Below are 20,147 nucleotides of genomic sequence, written 5' to 3' on the forward strand. Positions count from 1 at the left end.
TAGTGTATGAAGGTTTACTACACCCTCGCTGTAGTGTATGAAGGTTTACTACACCCTTGCTCTAGTGTATGAAGGTTTACTACACCCTCGCTCTAGTGTATGCAGAGCTGACAGACGCTGGGCTACATGGATTAAAAAACTAGAACCCAGATCCAATACAATCGCCAATTCCACTGACCATGTAATTCATGTTTCAAGCAGTTTCATACAGAATCTGTTTTGTAAAACATATCCCTTTAATCTAAATTGAACAAAGGGATGTGCAGAAACTGCAGACTTTTCTTTACAGTAAGCGGCAATTACAGCAGACATCCAACAGGTGGCACTGTGCTATGAAAAAAGTAAATTATAAATCAGCATTCCTAAAAAAAAAATTGATAGAGTTTTCCCAATTTTTAAATAACTTATTTAGCTCCATATTCTCTGTTTCGTGAGGTTTTAATTCTCCAGCTTTGTTTAAAAGGGTTATATTTACACCCCAAACTGACTGACAGTGTCTTTTTAATGCCAGATATCTAACATCATTAGCTAACCCTCCAATGTTACCTCTTTGAAATCTCAGTTGCTTGTTTATTTTAACACTCCATGTAACTCCAGATTTTAAATTATATGTTTCTTTTCATAAAACTATCAAGTATCGTTGGGGGTATTGAAATCAGTTTGTGTGTGTAGTCCTTTTACTGTATGTGCATGTGAGCCTGCCTCAAGAAACGTTTAAACACATTTGATATTTAGGGTACCACTGCACTTGTGGGATGGGCTGTAAATTAACAATTTAGCATGTATTTAAAAATTCTGGGATACCAAGATATTTAGTAAGCAAAAACATGCAACACATGCCCCACAGTTGTTTTAAATGTATTCATCTGTCTAAATACAACATAATGTATACAATGGTGCCTGTAGGTACTGCCCCCTTCATGATAGCTAATACATAAAATAATAACAGCTTACTATACTGTAAATGTAGTTTCACATAAAGAAAAGTTTTAAGATTTAATTGTGACAGGTTTGTCATCTGAGATAACTACATAATACCTGACAAATAGGAGAAAACTCAATATCTTACTTTCCATGGAAATTCTGCTAACTTTCCTCAGAGCTGTCACACAAAACTTAAAATACATTCTATATATATATATATATATATATTTACAGTATAACAAGCCATGAGCCATCATTAGAAAGCTATTTGCTATTAAGAAATCTGTAATGTGTCAGGTAATGGGGCAGCGTGTCGCACTGGATCACAGACAAACAAAGCTAATGCCAGGCCTGTCTGCAAACTCTCTCGGGGGTGGGAGGTGTAACCACTGCAGCCTGACGCCAGGATCTGCTTCCCAACCCCTGCATTTCCCGGGGGCTGACGTTGTATTCATTCCCAGGTGGAGCTCAGCCAGCAAGCAGAGCCAGGTAGGCTGGGAGGATAGTTCCTGGGCTGTTAATTGAGCTAAGAATAGGAAAAGTACAGAAAACACATCAGTAAAACGATTCTACGATTCTGTAGTATAGCATAATCAAAAACATACTTGCTTACTATAGTAGAATCTCTATTCCGAACAACAGTGATGAGTAGTCTCAGTAAAGAGCCACTTCTGTAAATCAGGGGTGCACAATTCCAAACCATCATGTTCTTGTACCCTAAATGAAATGGAACCTCCTTCAAGGTTTTAATCAGGGAACTATGATACAGTACCTCAAAAAGCTGAAGGACTCTGGACTTCAAGGGCTTGATTAATGCATCTCTGCTGTAGCTCATCTCCAGAAAGTGACTGGTCTTTATACTGCACAGAGCTGGTCACAAGAAGGGAGTTTGGGCCATACTATATTATACAGTGTGGACCAAATATCGTGTTTTCCATATGGTGTTTTTAAAGACTGCAAAGGAAAAAACTACAACTACAGCCAGCACTTGTAATGAAAGATCATGGCTAAACTACAGTTTTTTAATGTTGGCAATAACCATGTCCAGAAATACTACTGAATACTTCACTGCCCTTACACAAGTTTACACCAGTAAATCTGCACAGTAATTTTGCTTTTCCCACAGCGATACTATTAATTTACCATAGTTTACTCCTGTTTGCCATGTTTTTAAATATGCTTTACCATACCTCTCTGGGCTTTACAAAGCTTACCTATGCTTCACCATACTTTCACTGCTTTATTACACTTTGCTGTGCTATTACAAAGGTATACTTTTATAAGGTTGGTTAGAGCAGGGGTTCCCAGTTCTGTCTGTCGAGATCCATTCCAGGCAAGATATTTATTCCAAGCAAGTCCTAAAGCAGTTCATTGAATCGGCTAAGGGTCAAATAACTCATTTAGGATTTGATTGGAACGAACCTCAAGAGCCAGAATTGTGAACCAGTGTTGTGGAGTGTATGGCTCCGGTGTTGAAGGTGCTGTGCTGGGTTAAGGAGCTCACAGGTTAGATAAAGGGCTGGGATGCAATTCTGGCTTACTGTGCTGGGGAAGACGGGTTCATTTAACCAGGAGGTACTGTACTGTACTCTTGGCACTATTTAATAAATAAGTTAATATTGAGATTTATATTTTTATACACCATCAATAATTTTAGGGGGAGTGGTTAGAATAATGGGGATGGCTGATAATAAAATGTCTTACAGTTAGTGACTGAACTGCCAGCAGTGGTAACCCTCGGGCTTGAGTGGTAAAATATGACACATTACCGAATTTCTTTGCAAGATTCAGTGTAGCATGTTTAATATATGTGCATGTGTCCCAGAGTGTGAGTTGTGAAATCTTTGATCAAAGATGTTTTTTTTAAGCTGTGCGAGTGTCTGTGTGTGTCTGCTTATATATGAAAGCATATGGGGTTGTAGATTCTCAGTTCTAAAACATTCCAGAACAGAAGTGCTCTTATTCACCCCTCCCTCCCACCCTGTTCTCGTTTTTCACTTGCAGGTGTGCACGTCGTAGACCCGCACGCACTCCTGGCAGCTCACATAGCAACACCAGTGGAAGATGCAGTGGCACTTCTCCTTGCGCTTCTCAGTCCTCGTGTTGTGACCCCGGCCGCAGCAGAGCAGGTCGCAGCCCTCGATGCCGTGCGAGGAGACGTTGCAGACGCGGTCACGGGTCCCGAACGAGCCTGTCTCAGGGTTGGGCTCGCAGAAGTTGGGTGAGCTCTCATAGTAGACCAGGTCTCGCTCGGTGGGGTGCTTGAAGAAGGTGTACTTGGCACGCAGTGTCTCCACCCAGCCGCGGGACTCCCTATGCTTCTCCACCACCATCTCCGAGGCGCTGTCATACTTGTCCTTCAGGAAATCCCCCAGGATGCGGAAGTCTGGCTGGGCCCACCAGCACGTCTTCACTTCACAGCTCCCCGACAGCCCGTGGCATTTACACTTCAGGTGCATGTGGGCCAGGATTGTCTGGGGTGCAAGACAGCACAGCTTAGTAAGGCTACAGTTATGAAAATTATGAAAAAAAACATTTAACACTGTTTACAGAAGGAAAAATTACCTAACAATTAGCAAAATTGCCCAAGTGGGGCTACAGAGGATTCGATACACACAGAAATAATAAGAATTTGGCAACAGACCAGTTCAATTTGGGAATATACTTGATGGTATTTCCATTAAATATTATTTTGTCGGCAAAATTCACATCTTATACTGCTTTGTCCTCTAGTGCTGTGACAAATATCTGAATTATCAAACGAGCTGTGTCTCCTGACATGACGTTCAAAATGTCTGGGCCCATTCACAAGGGAAAGATTGCAAACGACCTAGGATCAGATCGTTCAAGAAAAAGCTCCAAGTTCAGGTCCAGGAGCATTCAGACATGAAGGACAACCATCATTATTTCAAAGCCCCACTGTGATACGTGTTTTGGGCTGTGGAGCGGGGGGGTGTTGTGCATGGCACATCAGTATTTCAAAGCCACTCTGATATGTGTTTGGTCATACCGTGCGCCCTGCCTCGTTGTTGTGCCGGTTCATTGCAGAGCGGGCGTCTGGACGGTTTTCTCGTGCGTCTGCAAACTCACGGGACACCAGCACCCCGAACTCGGCGTCCTCACTGCAGCCGCCCCACTTCCAGCCCTCACCGGGGGGACCCTTGTGATGGGAGTCGCAGCCACACATGGTGGAGGTGCCCTCTGCGCAGGAGCGTGTCACTGCAAAGGCCACTCCAGCCGAGGCAATGGCGTGGACAAACGCGGACTCCCGCGTGGCTGGGGGCAAACAACAGGACAGGGTTACCACCAAGGGACAGGCTCAATAATCCTTATGTAGTTTATCATACATATTCTCAGTAACTTTTACATTTATTGATCACAGGCAGTTATTATCTGTCTAGCTTAAACTTTTACGATTGAGTTTTATTCTTTTTAGATACTACAGTGCTTTTATAAAGTTACAGCAGTGTGTAGTAGTGGTTAGGGCTCTCGACTCTTGACCGGAGGGTCGTGGGTTCAATCCCAGGTGGGGGACACAGCTGCTGTACCCTTGAGCAAGGTACTTTACCTAGATTGCTCCAGGAAAAATCCAGCTGTATAAATGGGTAATTGTATGTAAAAATAATGTGATCTCTTGTTAGTCGCCCTGGATAAGGACGTCTGCTAAGAAATAAAAATAATATTTTTCTTAAATAATAATGTTCTTTTGGTATGGTCACCACAGAATCCTGAACAACTGCAACATGCTTACTTGTTATATCTCAATGAAACTATCCCCTTATCTAACCATTAAATAAACCTAAATACACTTTTCATCTTTTACAATTGAACTGAGACCTATCAGGCTTTGGACTGACAGATTTGAATGGCACGATATGCTATGTTGAAATCCCATAATATAGTATAAGTGAAACATTTTCCTGTTGGGTGTTACTGTAAGCTATGTTAAAATCTTTTTTAGAGTAAAACTCCAAAGTGGAGGATCCTGCACTCCGATTGGTTGAGATGGCATTTGCTAGGTTCCAGAACCTAGGCAAGTGATGTATACAAGCCCAGAATTCTAATGTTACTGTGTAGATCAGATCAGCAGGTGGAGTCATTTTCAGTGTGGAGTTGTAAATAAAGCGCAGGACTGTACAGTAGATGCTGTTTGAGGAGAGTGAAAGTGAAAGACTCAAGCTGTGGTTTCACTCCCTCCAATCTGTAATGAATGTTTAACCCCATTCCTTGTTCTGTATTGAGGAATTAATCTAATGGCCAGCACGTTACTGACTACTGGTAAAGATCCCCTGGCACAGAAAGGTAGGAGAGATAACCACGGTATCCAGGCTAAATTCCAGTACAGGTACATTAAATTCCAGTACAGGTCCATTAAATGAAAAATATTTTAGAGTGCCCAATATTATACCTCCAATTTTCTCCCCAATTTCGAATGTCCAATCATTTTTTCCCCAGCATTTTTTCCGCAGCAATTCCTAACAGGAGAACTGAAGGTTCAGTGGGCGTCCTCCGATCCCACGACCAAGCCAGCTTCCTCTTTTACACCCAGGAACTCGAGGGCAGATGTCAGCAAGCTGCCGAGGGGACAAAGGCCAGCCGTGAGCTCACTGGGTGCCTGGCCTGTAGGGTTAGGGTTAGGGGTAGAGTTAGGGTGTGTAGGGTCCGTTGTAACGAGATGAGGGTAAACACCCTGCTGGTATCCCCTTACCCACGGGAGTGCCAGAACCAACACGGCACTCCCTCCAGGATCCCCCGCGAAGATCAGCACCTTTGCACAGCCAGGACATGAACTTGCGCTCCCCTGACTGTACGACTCATCCTGCAAACCACACAGCTGTGCTTTTACCAGATGAGCCACTTGGGACCCCGGAAAATGTATTTTAAAAGACTTTATTTGGCCATCCACACTGCAGTTAAGCCTGTGTCTTCAAATATTCCATGTGTATTGAACTGGAGTTGTTCAAACAATGAGAATCCCCCGAGATTTGTAGGATTTTCGTTGCTTCGACGCAATAGCCCTATTAACGTTTCTCATAGCAAAAGCACAGCAAAGTGTAATAAAGCCCAGTGAAAGCATGGTAAAGCATGATACGCATTGCAAAGCCCAGAGAGATATGGTAAAGCAAATTAAATTAAAAGCGTAGTAATCACTGATGAATGGTTCAAACCACAGTAGCCCCTTGATATTTCATGATTCAATAATTCACTAATTGGGTAAATTCATTGTCAGGCCATGTTGACAGTAAAAAGTAACAGAATATTTGACTGTATCTAACGGTTTCACTATTTTATGTTTTGATGTGTGCTGTAAGTCAGATAGTGAAAAAAAGAAGCTTTGCACCTGTATATCCCTCCTGAAAGAACACCTTTATTCTGTGCTGTCCTGTTCAGCCGAATCATGTCCCACACTGTTATTGATGCTATTATGGCAGGTGTTTCTATTTTTTTGTAAAATACAATATGCATTTTTTTTTCAGTATAAAAACTAAAAAGCCCCACAATGAAGACTGAAAGCCAAGGCATTGGTTTAGAAATCCTTTGTGTTTGCATGCAGCCTGACCCGGGCAAGCTCAGCGTGCCTGCTTGTGCAACAAAGGAGTCAGCTTTCATAATAAGCTGTTCCATTTACAGAAGGTGTAGCTTCATCCCGCAGCAGCACATGCCTCTGGTAATTCAACACACAGAATTACAGCCCAGTTTCACAACCTGCCTCGGGCACGAGAAAGAGAGGCCTACAAACTGCTGCCAAGGACAAGGGTCTGGAAGATGGGAATTCTCTACCAAGACTGACATACAAAAATGGAATGTTTACTATGGAAGCTGTTTTACCTTTAAAGGACCTACAATGGGAGTATATTTGTAGAAATGGACTTGTCTACTGCCACATTCTTATTTTTCCCACGTGTATCAAATCCTGTGTAAAACCACATTTTAAGGTCATTTTTCCTACTTTGCATCCAAACAACGTCCTATTTTATATTTGATTAATATGAGCAAGATACTGAAAAGTGTTTAGACAGCACTCATATTTGAAAAGGGGAGTAAAGTACAGTAGAAACATTCGACAACCAGATAGTTGTATCCTCCATGCTCTGCTGTCACCAATGGTACAATGTTGTCTTTTGTCTTCCTCTTGTTTGGTTATATGATTTGTATAGAATCTCATTCTGCGTTTGGAAGATGCCACTGATTGTTTCAACAGGTCTTCATATAAACAAGGAGCGGCATTGCACCAGATAGGATTCGATACACATATACATAATAATAAGTCCATGTCTTACCCTACGTTAGTTCCATTAAAGGTGAAACAACTTCCATAGTAAATATTTTGTTTTTGGCCATCACTTATAAGAAAAAATTCCATTCTATAGGGAATATATAATATATATAGCTTCATCTTTCTTCGTGGTGAATTGTGGGTGTTCATGAAAGGGTTGGTGGAGGTGGAAGTCCTCTCTGTTTTCATCAGAACAGGAGCAATGGAGCTTTCCCTAGAGGTGGGGTGACCAGATCAATCCATTATAAACTTTCTTATATGTTCTTATATTTCATATGTCCAGTCCAGGTTTTTCCCCTTGCTTTGCAATGTATTCTGGTACCTTTAGAGATCTAGATATTTGGACCACTTTATAAATCTAACCATTAAATAACCCTAAACACACTTGTCATCCATTGGTCATGTTGAGAAGGTGATGCTGAGAATTTGCCCACTCAGGGATTCACAGATTGCAAATAATACCTTTGCTATGTTATCTCCATTTACTATATCTGGTGCTTGTAGTTTTTTGGTACGTTATAATTTGCAGGCCTTAAAGTTCTTTAAAGTTTAGAACCTTAGGGGTAAGAATCAGCTAGAACTCTTGTTAAATATGAGAAATTACATCATCACATGTGTTAAAAATAACAGGGAAAATACCAAAGATCATGTTGTAGCTAATTACCTTTTCTTTAGTTTCTTCTTTGTTTTAAGTCACATATATGCTAGGTATGAAAATGTATACTGTTACAATTTTTAGACCACTGGACACCTGAAAACTCTTACCAGTCCCTCTACTTTAGAGATGCGGGAGAAAAAGTCCCAGAGTACAAGTTCCAAACTGTCCCAGTGAACCCGGTGACACATGTTCACTATACTGGGAGCTACCCTCTTAGAGGGTGAGAGAGCTGTTCACTCTCCTTGCTTGTCTATCTCTTGCTCTGTGAGCACACCTCAATCCTGACCTGAATTACTCCTGCCACTCAGTCTTGCCCCGGTTACCTGAGCCAGATTTCAACCTAGACCTGCAGGTAGGGTTGCACAACGTTAGCTGTGCCCCCTAGCCCCTTCAGAGAATGAGACTGGCTGTGAATGGGATTTGCTGAGGTCACACATTAAATTAATTTGGTGGTCTCAACCTTGGCCTCCCCACACAATTCAGCCTGGATTCACACAGCATCGGCCAATATCCCTGTGTCACAGTTCCTTGCCATTCAATAAAAAAAAAACATAACAAAACAACATAAATACAGAAAAAAAGAGGAAGCCTTTTTTCTCCCAGAATAACAATAAAGTGTGGAACAATCTTTGAGGGAGGTTGTGGTGGCCTACCGCACTGGGGGGGCCATTTAAGAAGCTATATTAGAAACATGGACATGGGGAATTGAAAGGGTTAGAGACTGCCGGGGTCCACAGGCCTCTCTCCTGGTTCCCAACACTTGCTGAGTTCCCGCACTCCTCCTGCAGTTGTGGAAAGCTGGCTGTCATCCCAGTGTTCCTCAGTCCTGCTACCTGCTGGGCCCATGAATCTGCCTTTGTTCCCCTCATGTCACACCGTATTACTCGCACAAAGAGCCCAGGCCCTGCACGCTGGCGCAGCCTGAGTCGGCCCGGAGCTGGCATCCCCTGCCGCCCCCGCCCCCCCCCCGCGCGCTCCCCGTAGCAACAGTACCCTTCTCAGTCGTCCGTCCCGTCCCCTCCGCCCCCCCTTCCTCGTAGCCCCCTCCCAGCCAGCCTCGTTCCAGTGTGATGGGTAAGGTCGGGAGATCCCTTTTCAACCCGTTTTCATGTCAGAGTCTAAAGGGCGTGTGAATGGCGCCGATGTGGGAGAGAGGCTGTTTGAGATAGCTTCCCGTGGCCTTGACGCACAGTAGGGGTGTGAGCTGAGCCCCCGGACCCTTTCTTATTCCCCATAATCTCATTTGGCCCTTTTTTTAGTTTTTAACAACAGCGGCTCACACTGCCCTGGCTCCCTCTGTCACTGCAGCTAATTACTTTCCTATTAGAAGGTATACTATAGGGGGATTTTAAGTTCTGACGGCACTTATTGTAGAAGGCTAGTAATAATGGTCCTGATTTTTCTTTTTTAAATGACCTACAGTACATTGCACAAATACCCTGACAAAAAAAAACTGCTGTACTGCTGACATTAATTGCAGTTTTGGACACAGTAACTTTTGAATGCATTATAATATAATGTAGTTTTTAAAGGGCCGATGCACTTATATTTTTTCTGTTATTATTAAAACATTTATAGCAAACACATTTTGTCTCCAATAAATCTGTCAAACCAATAGCTTTGATAATCAATGACCAAATAGTTTTATCCTCCATGCTCTGTTGTCACCAATGGTAGCTGAAACATGTTGTCTTTTGTCTTTCTCTTGTTTGGGTAAATGATTTGTATAGAATTTCATTCTGCATTTCAAATGTGCCACTGATTCTTTCAGCAGGTCTTCATATAAAGGGACTTGGAACAAGACACATGAATTTATTATGATGGTTTCAGAAAATACTTAATCTCTATTTCAGTGTAACGATTCACCGATAGACCTATCATTAGCTATCTACGAAAGCTTGTTCTGAATGCTGATTCAGTGGTGTGCAGCAATGCCCTACCTTTGTCCAACACGGGTCCGAAGATGGCCAGGTTGCCCTGGATCGTGGTGCAGTTCCACCGGCGGCCCCGGAACTGGTGCTGGCACTCCTGGATGCCCAGCTTGACGCCCTCCGCTACGCTGGGCATGATCTCCATGTAGTTCCGGCAGAAGCGCAGCTGCTTGGGAACCAGGCCGGGGATGGACCCACACAGGATGGGCTGTGAGCCTAGAGAGGAGTACTGCTGCCCCAGAGCCAGAGACCTGCGAGACAGGAGGACAGGGAGGCTAGGCTGGTTCAGATTGCACAGGTTCAGTGCTCTGGGTATAGTTTCTCAACTACTTGTCCTATTTCAGAAGTCTTAACAAAAAAAAAGATGTGCCTTCTTATCCATTAAAAAAGATTACATAAGAAACAAGTTACCAAGAAACAAATCCAAATCTTTTGTGCTTCACTGGGAAGAATGTGTATACATGCAACCCCAGACAGATGGAAAATTAAGCATGTTTTTTGAGGTAGGTGCTTATAATCTTTCTTAAGTAACAGATACAATTATGTTTTTAATATATTTTTAAATAAAAATAATTAGGAACTGAAAATGGATGTGACAATGTCACAGAATGTCAAGTAACATGAGTGAAATGGTAACTTCAGGCAGAGGAGGCCACATGGCTGATTTTTATGTAAACACTCCAGGCATTAGGGTGGTATTCATATTACTGATTGATTGACAGTTGATTTTACAAAGTCTGTTATGTAATAACCACTTTATGTCTGACAATATACGGGTGACAGAGCTTCTCAGATAGCAACTCATGTAGGTACGACATTGCAGGGTTTTTTTGTGAGCAAATGCACAGCCGGATACCCAAAGTAGAGCAGGGTTCTCCTTTAATCAGCTCAAGCTACTTGGACAGGTCCCACTTCTGATTGGCTGTTTTCCATGTTGTCAACTTCCATGATCAATCAGGTTACTTTCCAATCAGTGTGGGTGCTAGCTACTTGACAGTGAGACTTTAATTAGTTTCTTTGGTGTTGAATAATCTAAAGAGACAAGGTCAAGCGTCCGTATTGACTTCTAGAACAGATGTAAACAAGCTATTGATCAGCCCTATCTCCCAGCACAATGAAGGGTTGAGAATACAAGATAGTTCAAAGCAGCCACAATAAAATGACAAGCTGAAATTGCCAAAAAGAGTTATTGTTTCATTGGGTAATCCATTCTAATGGGCTTCTTTCTTCAGAAAAAAAAAATTGGCTCTATGTTTTAACTTGCAGACCGAAACTTATTAAACTTATTAAACTTATTAACTTATATTGTAATGACAAGCAGAAATGCAACTCTATATCTGTTTCAACCACACACAAGAGCTGAGTCTTCCAGTTGTTATTACTTTCAATTAGGATCCTTTTCAATTGACACTGTTTCAATTGGTATCCAGACTGCACACTGCATCTTACCAATACTAGCCTATACACTCATGAGGACATAAAACATTAGAGACCTTTCTGGTAGGTGTCTGATCTGCAAGCTTCCTGTAGTTGGATCTTAATGTCTCCTTCCTCTATCCATTAACTCACCTGTGTGTAAAAACTTCCCTCTGCTCTAAGGCTGTCCACAGTTATTTTCTGTCTGTGTCCTCTAATTCTTCTTTGCCTAGGCTAATAGATTCAGCTCCTTCAACCTCTCTTCATAACTCATTGCTTTTAGCCCTGGGATTAGTCTGGTTGCTCTTCCTTTTTGTAATATGGTTCCCAAAACTGAAAGCAGTATTGTCAGTGCGGGCTCCTCAGTGCATTATACAGAGTCATCATGACCTCGCTTGATTTGTACACTTTAGACTATGTTGCCTTTTTAATTGGCTCCGCACACTGCCTGGTATCTGTCAAAAAATGTACTGCAAGGTCTTTCTCATTGCATGCCTGTTAGTTCTATACCACCCATTGGTATTTGAATCCTACATCTTTTTTTTTTTTATTTAGTTGTTTCCAATCATTTTTACCCCAGTTTTCTCCCCAATTGTGTTATTATTGATCCCGGTTCACCGCTGCAACCCCCCGGCGACTCTGGAAATGGAGGCTGAAACACTCATCCTTCGAAACGTGTTCCTGCCAAGCCGACATTTTTCACACTGCGGATCCACAGCAAAGCCATCAGACCTATAGTGCCGGAGGACAACACAGATCTGAATGGCTCCACTGCAGACCCGCAGCCACAGGGGTCACTGGTGCGTGGTGAACCATGGATTGCCCTCCCAACCTAAGCCCTCCCTACCCGGGTGGCGCAATGACATAGCCTGGATTCGAACCTGCGATCTCCAGGCTATAGGGCGCATCCTGCACTCCACACGGAGCGCCTTTACTGGATGCACCACTCGGAAGCCCATATTCTACATTTTCTTGACCAGTATGCTATCCTTTACGTTGATTACTATTATAATTATAATGTTCCAGCCCAATTCTGCTTGTGCTCTAAATCATGTGACAGTCGGCTGCATGCTTGTCTACCCCTCCCCTCCAGCTTTGTGTCATCCACACATTTTGTGTCATCCAAAATTAATTCAAGTTCGGGCAAGTAGTTTTAGAGATTTAGCTTTTATTTGTCCAACCAATCAGTGGCAAGAACCCATGCATTTGACAGCCACAACAACCTCAAGTGAGGTTCTCAGGGTATGCATCCTCTGCATATGATAATTAGCAAGACACCAGTCCAATAACAGCAATCTACACTACCACCCTGCATCCCAAGTATGAATACAAGTATTACAATGCACATTTTAATGGAAACAAGTACACCCAATGAAGGCTTCAATCTGACAGTTTTAAAATTGAATTTTGTTTATTATATTAATATCCGTTGCATCCACAACTGTTAAGCATAGTGTTAAATTTAGAAATGCTTAAGAAACTTAATAAATTCAATGACAAATGTTTCGACAAGAAGTCTTCCTAAATGTCTCAATTGAGTATTAAGTTTCTTTTAGTATTGCTTATATCTATTACAGAATGTCATTCATGTTACACTCAGCATTCCTGTTTGGTACAGATGTCATGTGTGTAGTTTCATACTTCATTTAAAATCATGAAATCTGCCCAAAGTGACTGGCACAAGAATGTGAACAGGCCACATCCAGGTCAGCCAAGGTGTGTGCTCAGTGTCAGCGGTCCAGCCTGAAAGCACACTCCTCTTCTGAGCAATGCCACTGGGAGTTCAAGCTGGATCTAAAGGTGCAGGTTCTGTAACATGTATGAGAGTATTATACCCCTTTCCACTGGCACATCCTACCAGTGAAGGCTCGGTACGGTACGGGTACGGGTACGGGTGGTTCTCCACTGGCTATTTATCGAGCCGAGCAAGAACCAAACCATGAAACTCCGGCCTCACAAGATATCTGATTCTGGCTGCGAGCCAAGCCAAGCGAGGTGCAGGGTTAAGGATTTTCATCATTACGTTGCATCAGTCAGTGCACTCCACAGAGACAAACAACAAACAACATGCTGTAGTCTGGTGAAATGACAGTTACTCACCGGACAAAAGCACACAAGCATTGCATGGGGTCTAATATCCACAAAATTATAAGCTCCAGAAATGTCATCAACAGGGGGCTATCATGACATCATTGTGATGTCAATGCTTCAAAAATACCTCAAAACATAGATAAATGTTGTTTAAAATGCCATACTGATCTTTAGGGGTTAGAATTGAATGTTGTCAATATTGTAATAGTTGGTCTGTGAACACATTTTAGAAAAAATTGATAAGGCAGGGTCATAATGACATCATGACGTCATCTTAATGAGGGGATTACCTCCAAAAGATCTGAAAAATAGTGATCACACAAAATTGTTCATCAACAGTACCAAAACCAGGTTTCTAGTATCAAAACATGCATATGTATTTCACTCAAAGGTAGTGTGTTTATGGTATTTGCTCAGTTCAAGCTATAACAACCAACTATTTCTGACAGTTGTAACTGCAAAGTTCAGTGCACGGCAGTCAGGCTTTGGAGCACTTGCAGCTTCGACAACCTCGTTCAGACTCGCAACCACATTTGATCAGCTCATTGCAATCTTTAGCCGCTTCAGAAAGAGTCATCCAGACAGGCCGCCAGTGGTTGCCCTCCATTGTCCACCTCCATCTTTCTGGCATGGGAACCTTGGCCTGAGGTTCTGTACTTGTAGTCCAAATGCCTCCCTGATATGCCACTCTCTTAATATGTTACAGCAGGGTATCCTAAAGAGACAAATGAGTGTAACACGCCATCAGTCTTGAATTGTTCACACATGGAGAGGACCAACTGGTTTTATAAGAACATAAGAAAGTTTACAAACGAGAGGAGGCCATTCAGCCCATTTTGCTTGTTCGGTTGTTAGTAGCTTATTGATATAGCTGGAAAACATGACTGCATAAGATGCTCAAACCTAGACTGTCTAGTTGTTCAGCTAGTGTTTTGCTTCTGGTTATGGCATGAATGTTCATACCAACATAGATTGGAAGAGGGGGCTCTCTCTCCACAGAGTGTTGACTGTGAGTAGCCTCTGCTTTGGACCTCTTCTTAGAGTTGTGAAGCAAGATTTCGGAGATGCTGAGACAAGCTTGAGAATCTTCCACATCTCCTTCCAAGGTTGGCCCGTAGAGAATCATTGATGTTAGCAGGTTGGTACTGGGTAACATGTTTTGCTGACAATTAGGGGGGAAGCTTCCAGAAAATGTGACACCTCGGAACATCTCTTCTCTGCAAATCTTTGCAACTTTTGCAAGCAGGAGAGCTTCTGATTCATAGTTATGTACAAGAAAGGCATCTTTAATCATCTGCTGCATAAACAAAAATTGTATTCTTGCAATCTGACTGCTCCTGCAAACCCATGTCAGAAAAGTGTTTGAGAAGTTTTGTTTTGAAGCGGGTTTTATTGACAGAAATGTCTTGTCCAAGCCCTTTCAGTCGACTTTGATACAACTGATGGAGATCCGATAGCTTAAAGATGTAGGTTCCCTCTTCTACTGAATACTCAACATGGGACACCAACTCAGTGAAAGCTCTAGCTTTAGCTCTCTCTCCTTCTGTATTTGGAGGGGTACCGCTTTGTCGTAAATGGGCACAATAACTATTTCTGTACTGTGTCAGACAAGCAAGATGGTACTTGCCTTCTAAAGCAATCAAATCCCCACCTGCTATTTTAGCAAGGATGTTTTCATCCTGCATGTCCATAGCCACCTGAGATTGCTCAGCACGGAATGTTGAAAATTCATGAAGCTTTCCAGGAGTGGTTCTTTCACAGAAGAGACAGCCATCTTTACCACTTATCATTGATTTTCTCTTAGAACGACGGACATCTGATACATCTGACCCTTCGTCGTGTTTATGTTTCCTATTCCTTTTCTATTCTTTTTTTTTTTTTTTTTTAATAATTTAGTCGTTGCCAATTAGTTTTTATTATTTTTCTCCCCAATTTGAAATGCCCAATTATTTTTTAGGCTCAGTTCACCGCTACCACCCCTGCGCTGACTCAGGAGGGGCGAAGATGAACACACGCTGTCCTCCGAAGCGTGTGCCATCAGCCGCCCGCTTCTTTACACACTGCGAACTCACCGTGCAGCCGCCTCAGAGCTACAGCGTCGGAGGACAACGCAGCTCTGGGCAGCTTACAGGCAAGCCCGCAGGCACCCGGTCAGACTACAGGGGTCGCTGCTGCGCGGTGAGCCGAGGACACCCTGGCCGACCTAACCCTCCCTCCCCCCGGGCGACGCTCGGCCAATTGAGCGCCGCCCCCTGGGAGCTCCCGTCCACGGTCGGCTGTGGTATAGCCTGGACTTGAACCGGCGAAGTCCAGGCTATAGAGCGCATCCTGCACTCTAGCGAGGGCTTTTACTGGATGCGCCACTCGGGAGCCCCCATTCCTTTTCTATTCTAACTACGACTCATTGAACTTCTAATGGCAAGAGCAATGCCGTGAGGCAATTTTATCAGAAAGTTTTCCGCAGTTCCTTCTGAACCAAAGTCCACATCCACTGGCAACGCATCCAGCTTTTTGAATTCTTCAACATTCTCGAAAAAGTCCTTGTAGACTGTGAGAGCGTCGTGACCTCACACATTTCGTGAACAACACAAATTCTCCGGAGTAGTTTTCTGGCAAATAATACAGGCTGTCCAGTCCATACTAACCATCTGAATCTTATCTTGGCAGTTACAAACACCTAGACTATCTAGAAATTATATAGAGGAAAACATAAAGCATAGGTTTAATATTATTAAAATGGTAGCTGTCCTGATACACTGGACAAAAGCACCGAAAGTTTCTGCAGAAGTATTTCTTCACGACTTGCCAGCTGTATTTATCAAATAAAATTGCTGCACGCTTGTCAGCCAAGAATATACCCATGTCTTATGTACAAAACTAATGTTGTTAATGGATTTCTAATCAATAATGATTTCCATTACACGAGAGTAGATGTTAAAACTTCATGCTGATTTGAACGAGGCTCTCGCCAAGATAAGCACCAACTAAGACGTAGCTTTACAGTAAACTAATGTGATCCATCTCTGTCTCTGTCCATTTGCGTTTCCTTCCATATGATGATGAAGATATCCTTCTGTCTGATGTTGTTGGCTGAAGTGTAATGCTGGCTCCAGGGATCAGCTTATTTGCCTCCCTGGTGCATCAGCACACGCAACGGCTGCGATGCTGGCTCCGGGGATCAACCACAGTGCGGTCTCCCCAGCACATCAGCATGACAACCGTCTGGATTGAGCAAAGTAGGGTACATCTCTGGGGTCTTCAAGTGGGCACCTTCCATCCTCGGTGTTTCGTCGACTAGCCCACGACACCTCAAGAGGGCTCGACGGTGATTCTGGCATCCCAGCATCACCCCCCTCCGTCCCCCACTCAACTCAGCCCAGCTTACTTACCCGTACATCAGCGTTTCTTTCTTTCTATTGTGCTTGAGATCCCCAACCAGAATCTTTCCGTCTCAACCACAGCCAGTTGCTGCTCCTCTCTGCTTCTTCAGATAAGTTCTTCACTGTGCGATGCAACTCTTGGCCATTGAATACGATGTCTCTGAGAAACAAGGTTGTAGAGTGTGCCACAAATCCTCAACAACCCACCTCTACTAAGTAAACCCGGACTCTCCATCCTTGCTGTTCCGCTTCAGAGGCTAGTTGAGCATACCGCAGTTTCTTCCTCTCATACGTCTAATCTACAGCATCCTCCCATGGCACTGTTAACTCTACAAGGTGGACAAGGCATGCTGATCCAGACCACAAGACAATATCTGGTCGAAGGTTAGTGGTGGCAATCTCAGGTGGAAAAATAAGCTGTTGACCAACATCTGCCAGCATTTTCCAGTCTCTAGCAGCTTCCAGTTGTCCTGGGCGAGGATTGGTTTTAACACCTTTTCTTGGTGGTTGCTCTCCTGGGTGGAGGAATGTTGTCTTTTGTGTGTAATGTTTTGATGGACCTGGTGGCAACTTATTGGTCATGTTATGCTTGTCTTCCAATGCTAAGGCCAAACATCACAGCACCTGGTCATGGCGCCAAGTAAACCGTCCTTGGCTAAGAGCCACCTTACATCCTGTCAAAATGTGCCTTAAAATTGCAGGTGATGAACACAAAGGACATGAGGGATCCTCTCCTACCCAGAGGTTTAGGTTCTGTGGTGATGGGAGAACATCATATGTTGACCTGATGAGGAAACTGATCCTGCTCTGTTCCATTGACCATAGGTCTTGCCAGCCAATCTTGCGTTGTTCCACACTCTTCCATCTCATCCACTCTCCCTGCTTGGCCTGGGAAACGGCCTTTACGCACCTCATCCTCTCCTCCTCCTTTTGCACCTCGTTGACTACCAGCTTCCTCCGTTGAGCTGGGGCTGCCTTGTGCCATGTAGGAGGAGCTGAATTGAGACCAAGACCCCCTATTCCATGCTGAACTTGCCCTATGATATCACCAATTCGAAGGGCAGCCTTTGAATCCTCCACAGCTTTCTTTGCCACCCACTAAACATATATTGGAAGCATTACAGAAGGTATTGTACAACCAGAATTGCGGTTTATTGGGATATTTTGTAGCAGTGTTCATACTTTCAAATATATTCCAAAATATATTTACAAAATATAACGATCCAAGATAAAGCTGTACTGTTGGTCTATTAATTTTTGAACACCATTTGTTTGCACATCTTTTGGCAAAACTGAGTTAATTAATAGCAATAATTAATAACAACTGTCTTTCGTTGCGTGTAACGTCAGTAGCACGGCTCGGCTCTGCAGTGGAAAAACAACCCCGGCTCTCCTAAACCGCACTGTGAGGGCTCGGTACGGCCCCGGCACGGCTCGGGTGTGCAGTGGAAAAGTGGCAAGGTGTTATCTGGGATTAAACTCAACAAAGAAACACATTTCCCAGTTTCCACAGCGGTAGCTAGAGTTTGGTTAAAACGGTCATGTTTATGTGATGAATCAGTTGCCTTTGCTAGTTTAGCAACATATTTTCAGTGTCAGTTTCTGGCCTCTGTATGGCAGTACAAATACAAATATCAGCGCCCCGGATCACAGAAAAATTCCCTTCCAATCAGCTTTTAAAACATTCAGTACAGAAGTGAATTGCTGTTGATTGATACTCAATTGTAAATGTGAGGGGAGGGCAGCTTTTCTCATATTGAAATCAACACATTAATAAATAGATGTGGTTTGATTTATATAATACCTGCTGAAAAATACTTCTTAAAGGCAATTACTCCGAAAATAATTTCCCCTTTTATAACTACTACGTTCTGGGCTGAGATGCCAATTCATGGCTTGTGTCTCTTTATATCCAACCACCCAAGTAACCCGCATGTTGAGGGTCAGACCAGCAAATTGAGATTAAAACCTGCAGATCACTGTTTGGGTGATGTAAAAAACTGAAGTGTCTCATTATCAACATGCGATTGTACATACACTCCATTCACTGATGGGTTCTTAATTCAAGTTGCAAATTATATTATTTTAAATGAATCAATTATATTAGCAGCACTCCATTAAAATGCATAATGTCCTGTGTTTATTTCACTCTTGAGGGGTCTTGTCTTTATATTAGTTGTATTTTACATCACCATAATAATAATAATAATAATAATAATAATAATAATAATAATAATAATAATAATAATAATAATAATAATACATTTATGGTGGTGCCATAGCCTTTATAAAGTATCACTATGCCTTTGCCAAAAAATTTCATTTAATTCAGGCAAAAATATCTTTGGTAATTTCTCGATAACTTAACCAAACATCTCTATCTGTAGCTTTCTGTTTGATTTGTATCTAGTATATTTCCAATACTATCCCTGATTGAAATACTGTAATATATAAAGATGCTTGTGGATTATTCTACTGATCCTGGGCAGCTGAGTTCGGTATTTAAAGACTGCAGTTTTACGTTGTTGTTGCACAGTCAGGATCTCTGCAGCATTCCCAGCCTGTCAGTGAATTACTAAATCATGCTGTCAGAGCATTTGGAGCAATTTTATGCTGATCCTATGTATTTATTATTAATTTATTATTTTTTTCTTTCTTTTGTGCTTGGAAAAGAATTCAAATCTAAAACCAACTTCTTACTGTTTTTAGAAATACAAATAGCATATTCCCAACCCAGACGTGAACCCCCTTCTAGACAGAGGAAGCCCAGGACGTTACAACCTGGACCATTACAAAAACAGCAGAAGCTCACAGAAACAACGAAACAGCAGCCCGCACCTTGAGGTTACGTTTCCATGTATAGTAGATACTCATGGAGTCGTGGAAGTTCCCAGAGGCTTTTTCAGTGGACAAATCAATAACCTGCATGTCATGCAGTGGAGATGTATTATCCCAGGACAGTGGCCTCAGCCCCTCCACACTAACAAAATAATGCATGAATGTCATTAATCAATGAATCAGTAGTACACATGCGCTAATTAATCAATTAAAATGTGTATGATGTTTTCAGTTCTGCTGGCATTCAGCCTATTTTTTTTCTATTGTTCTTTTTGATCTTTAACTTCAATGCTTGGGGAACACAGCAAGGCCACGCCCCCTCTGGTGTTCCTAGAAGTGTACACTTGCAATGAATAGATCAGAATCCATTGTTACCCCAAACATATTTGGTCAACAAAACAGAAATCATTGACCAAATAATGCAACTTGGTCTGCTCTGTACTCTGCAGGAAAATCAGACAGTAGGTTTATATTTAATATTTTTATTTATTACAATGAAGAAAAACTTTAGGGCAGCTTAACTGACAAGGAAATATATTTTGTGTCAGTTTCTTTCAGAGTACAGTTATGGGCAAAGGTTTTGCATCACCTAGAATTTTAGGATAGAGACGTAATGAAAATAAAAAACAACT

The 20,147-nt window shown here is 42.4% G+C and overlaps 1 protein-coding gene across 1 annotated transcript in view; it reads right to left on the reverse strand.

The window, feature by feature from the left end:
• Nucleotides 1-2,916: 2,916 nt before the first annotated feature.
• wnt3 (wingless-type MMTV integration site family, member 3) overlaps nt 2,917-20,147 on the reverse strand; it is a 54,442-nt gene continuing 37,211 nt past the window's right edge. Inside the window, exons 2-4 of the mRNA XM_034055806.2 lie at nt 9,800-10,041; nt 3,935-4,200; nt 2,917-3,398 (exon numbers count right to left, since the gene is read on the reverse strand). Coding sequence (XP_033911697.1) covers nt 2,919-3,398; nt 3,935-4,200; nt 9,800-10,041 — 988 coding nt within the window. The 3' untranslated portion in view covers nt 2,917-2,918. The remainder of the gene's footprint in view (nt 3,399-3,934; nt 4,201-9,799; nt 10,042-20,147) is intronic.

Source organism: Acipenser ruthenus, chromosome 33 (assembly GCF_902713425.1).
Source record: "Acipenser ruthenus chromosome 33, fAciRut3.2 maternal haplotype, whole genome shotgun sequence".
In the NCBI taxonomy this organism is placed as follows: Eukaryota; Metazoa; Chordata; class Actinopteri; order Acipenseriformes; family Acipenseridae; genus Acipenser; species Acipenser ruthenus.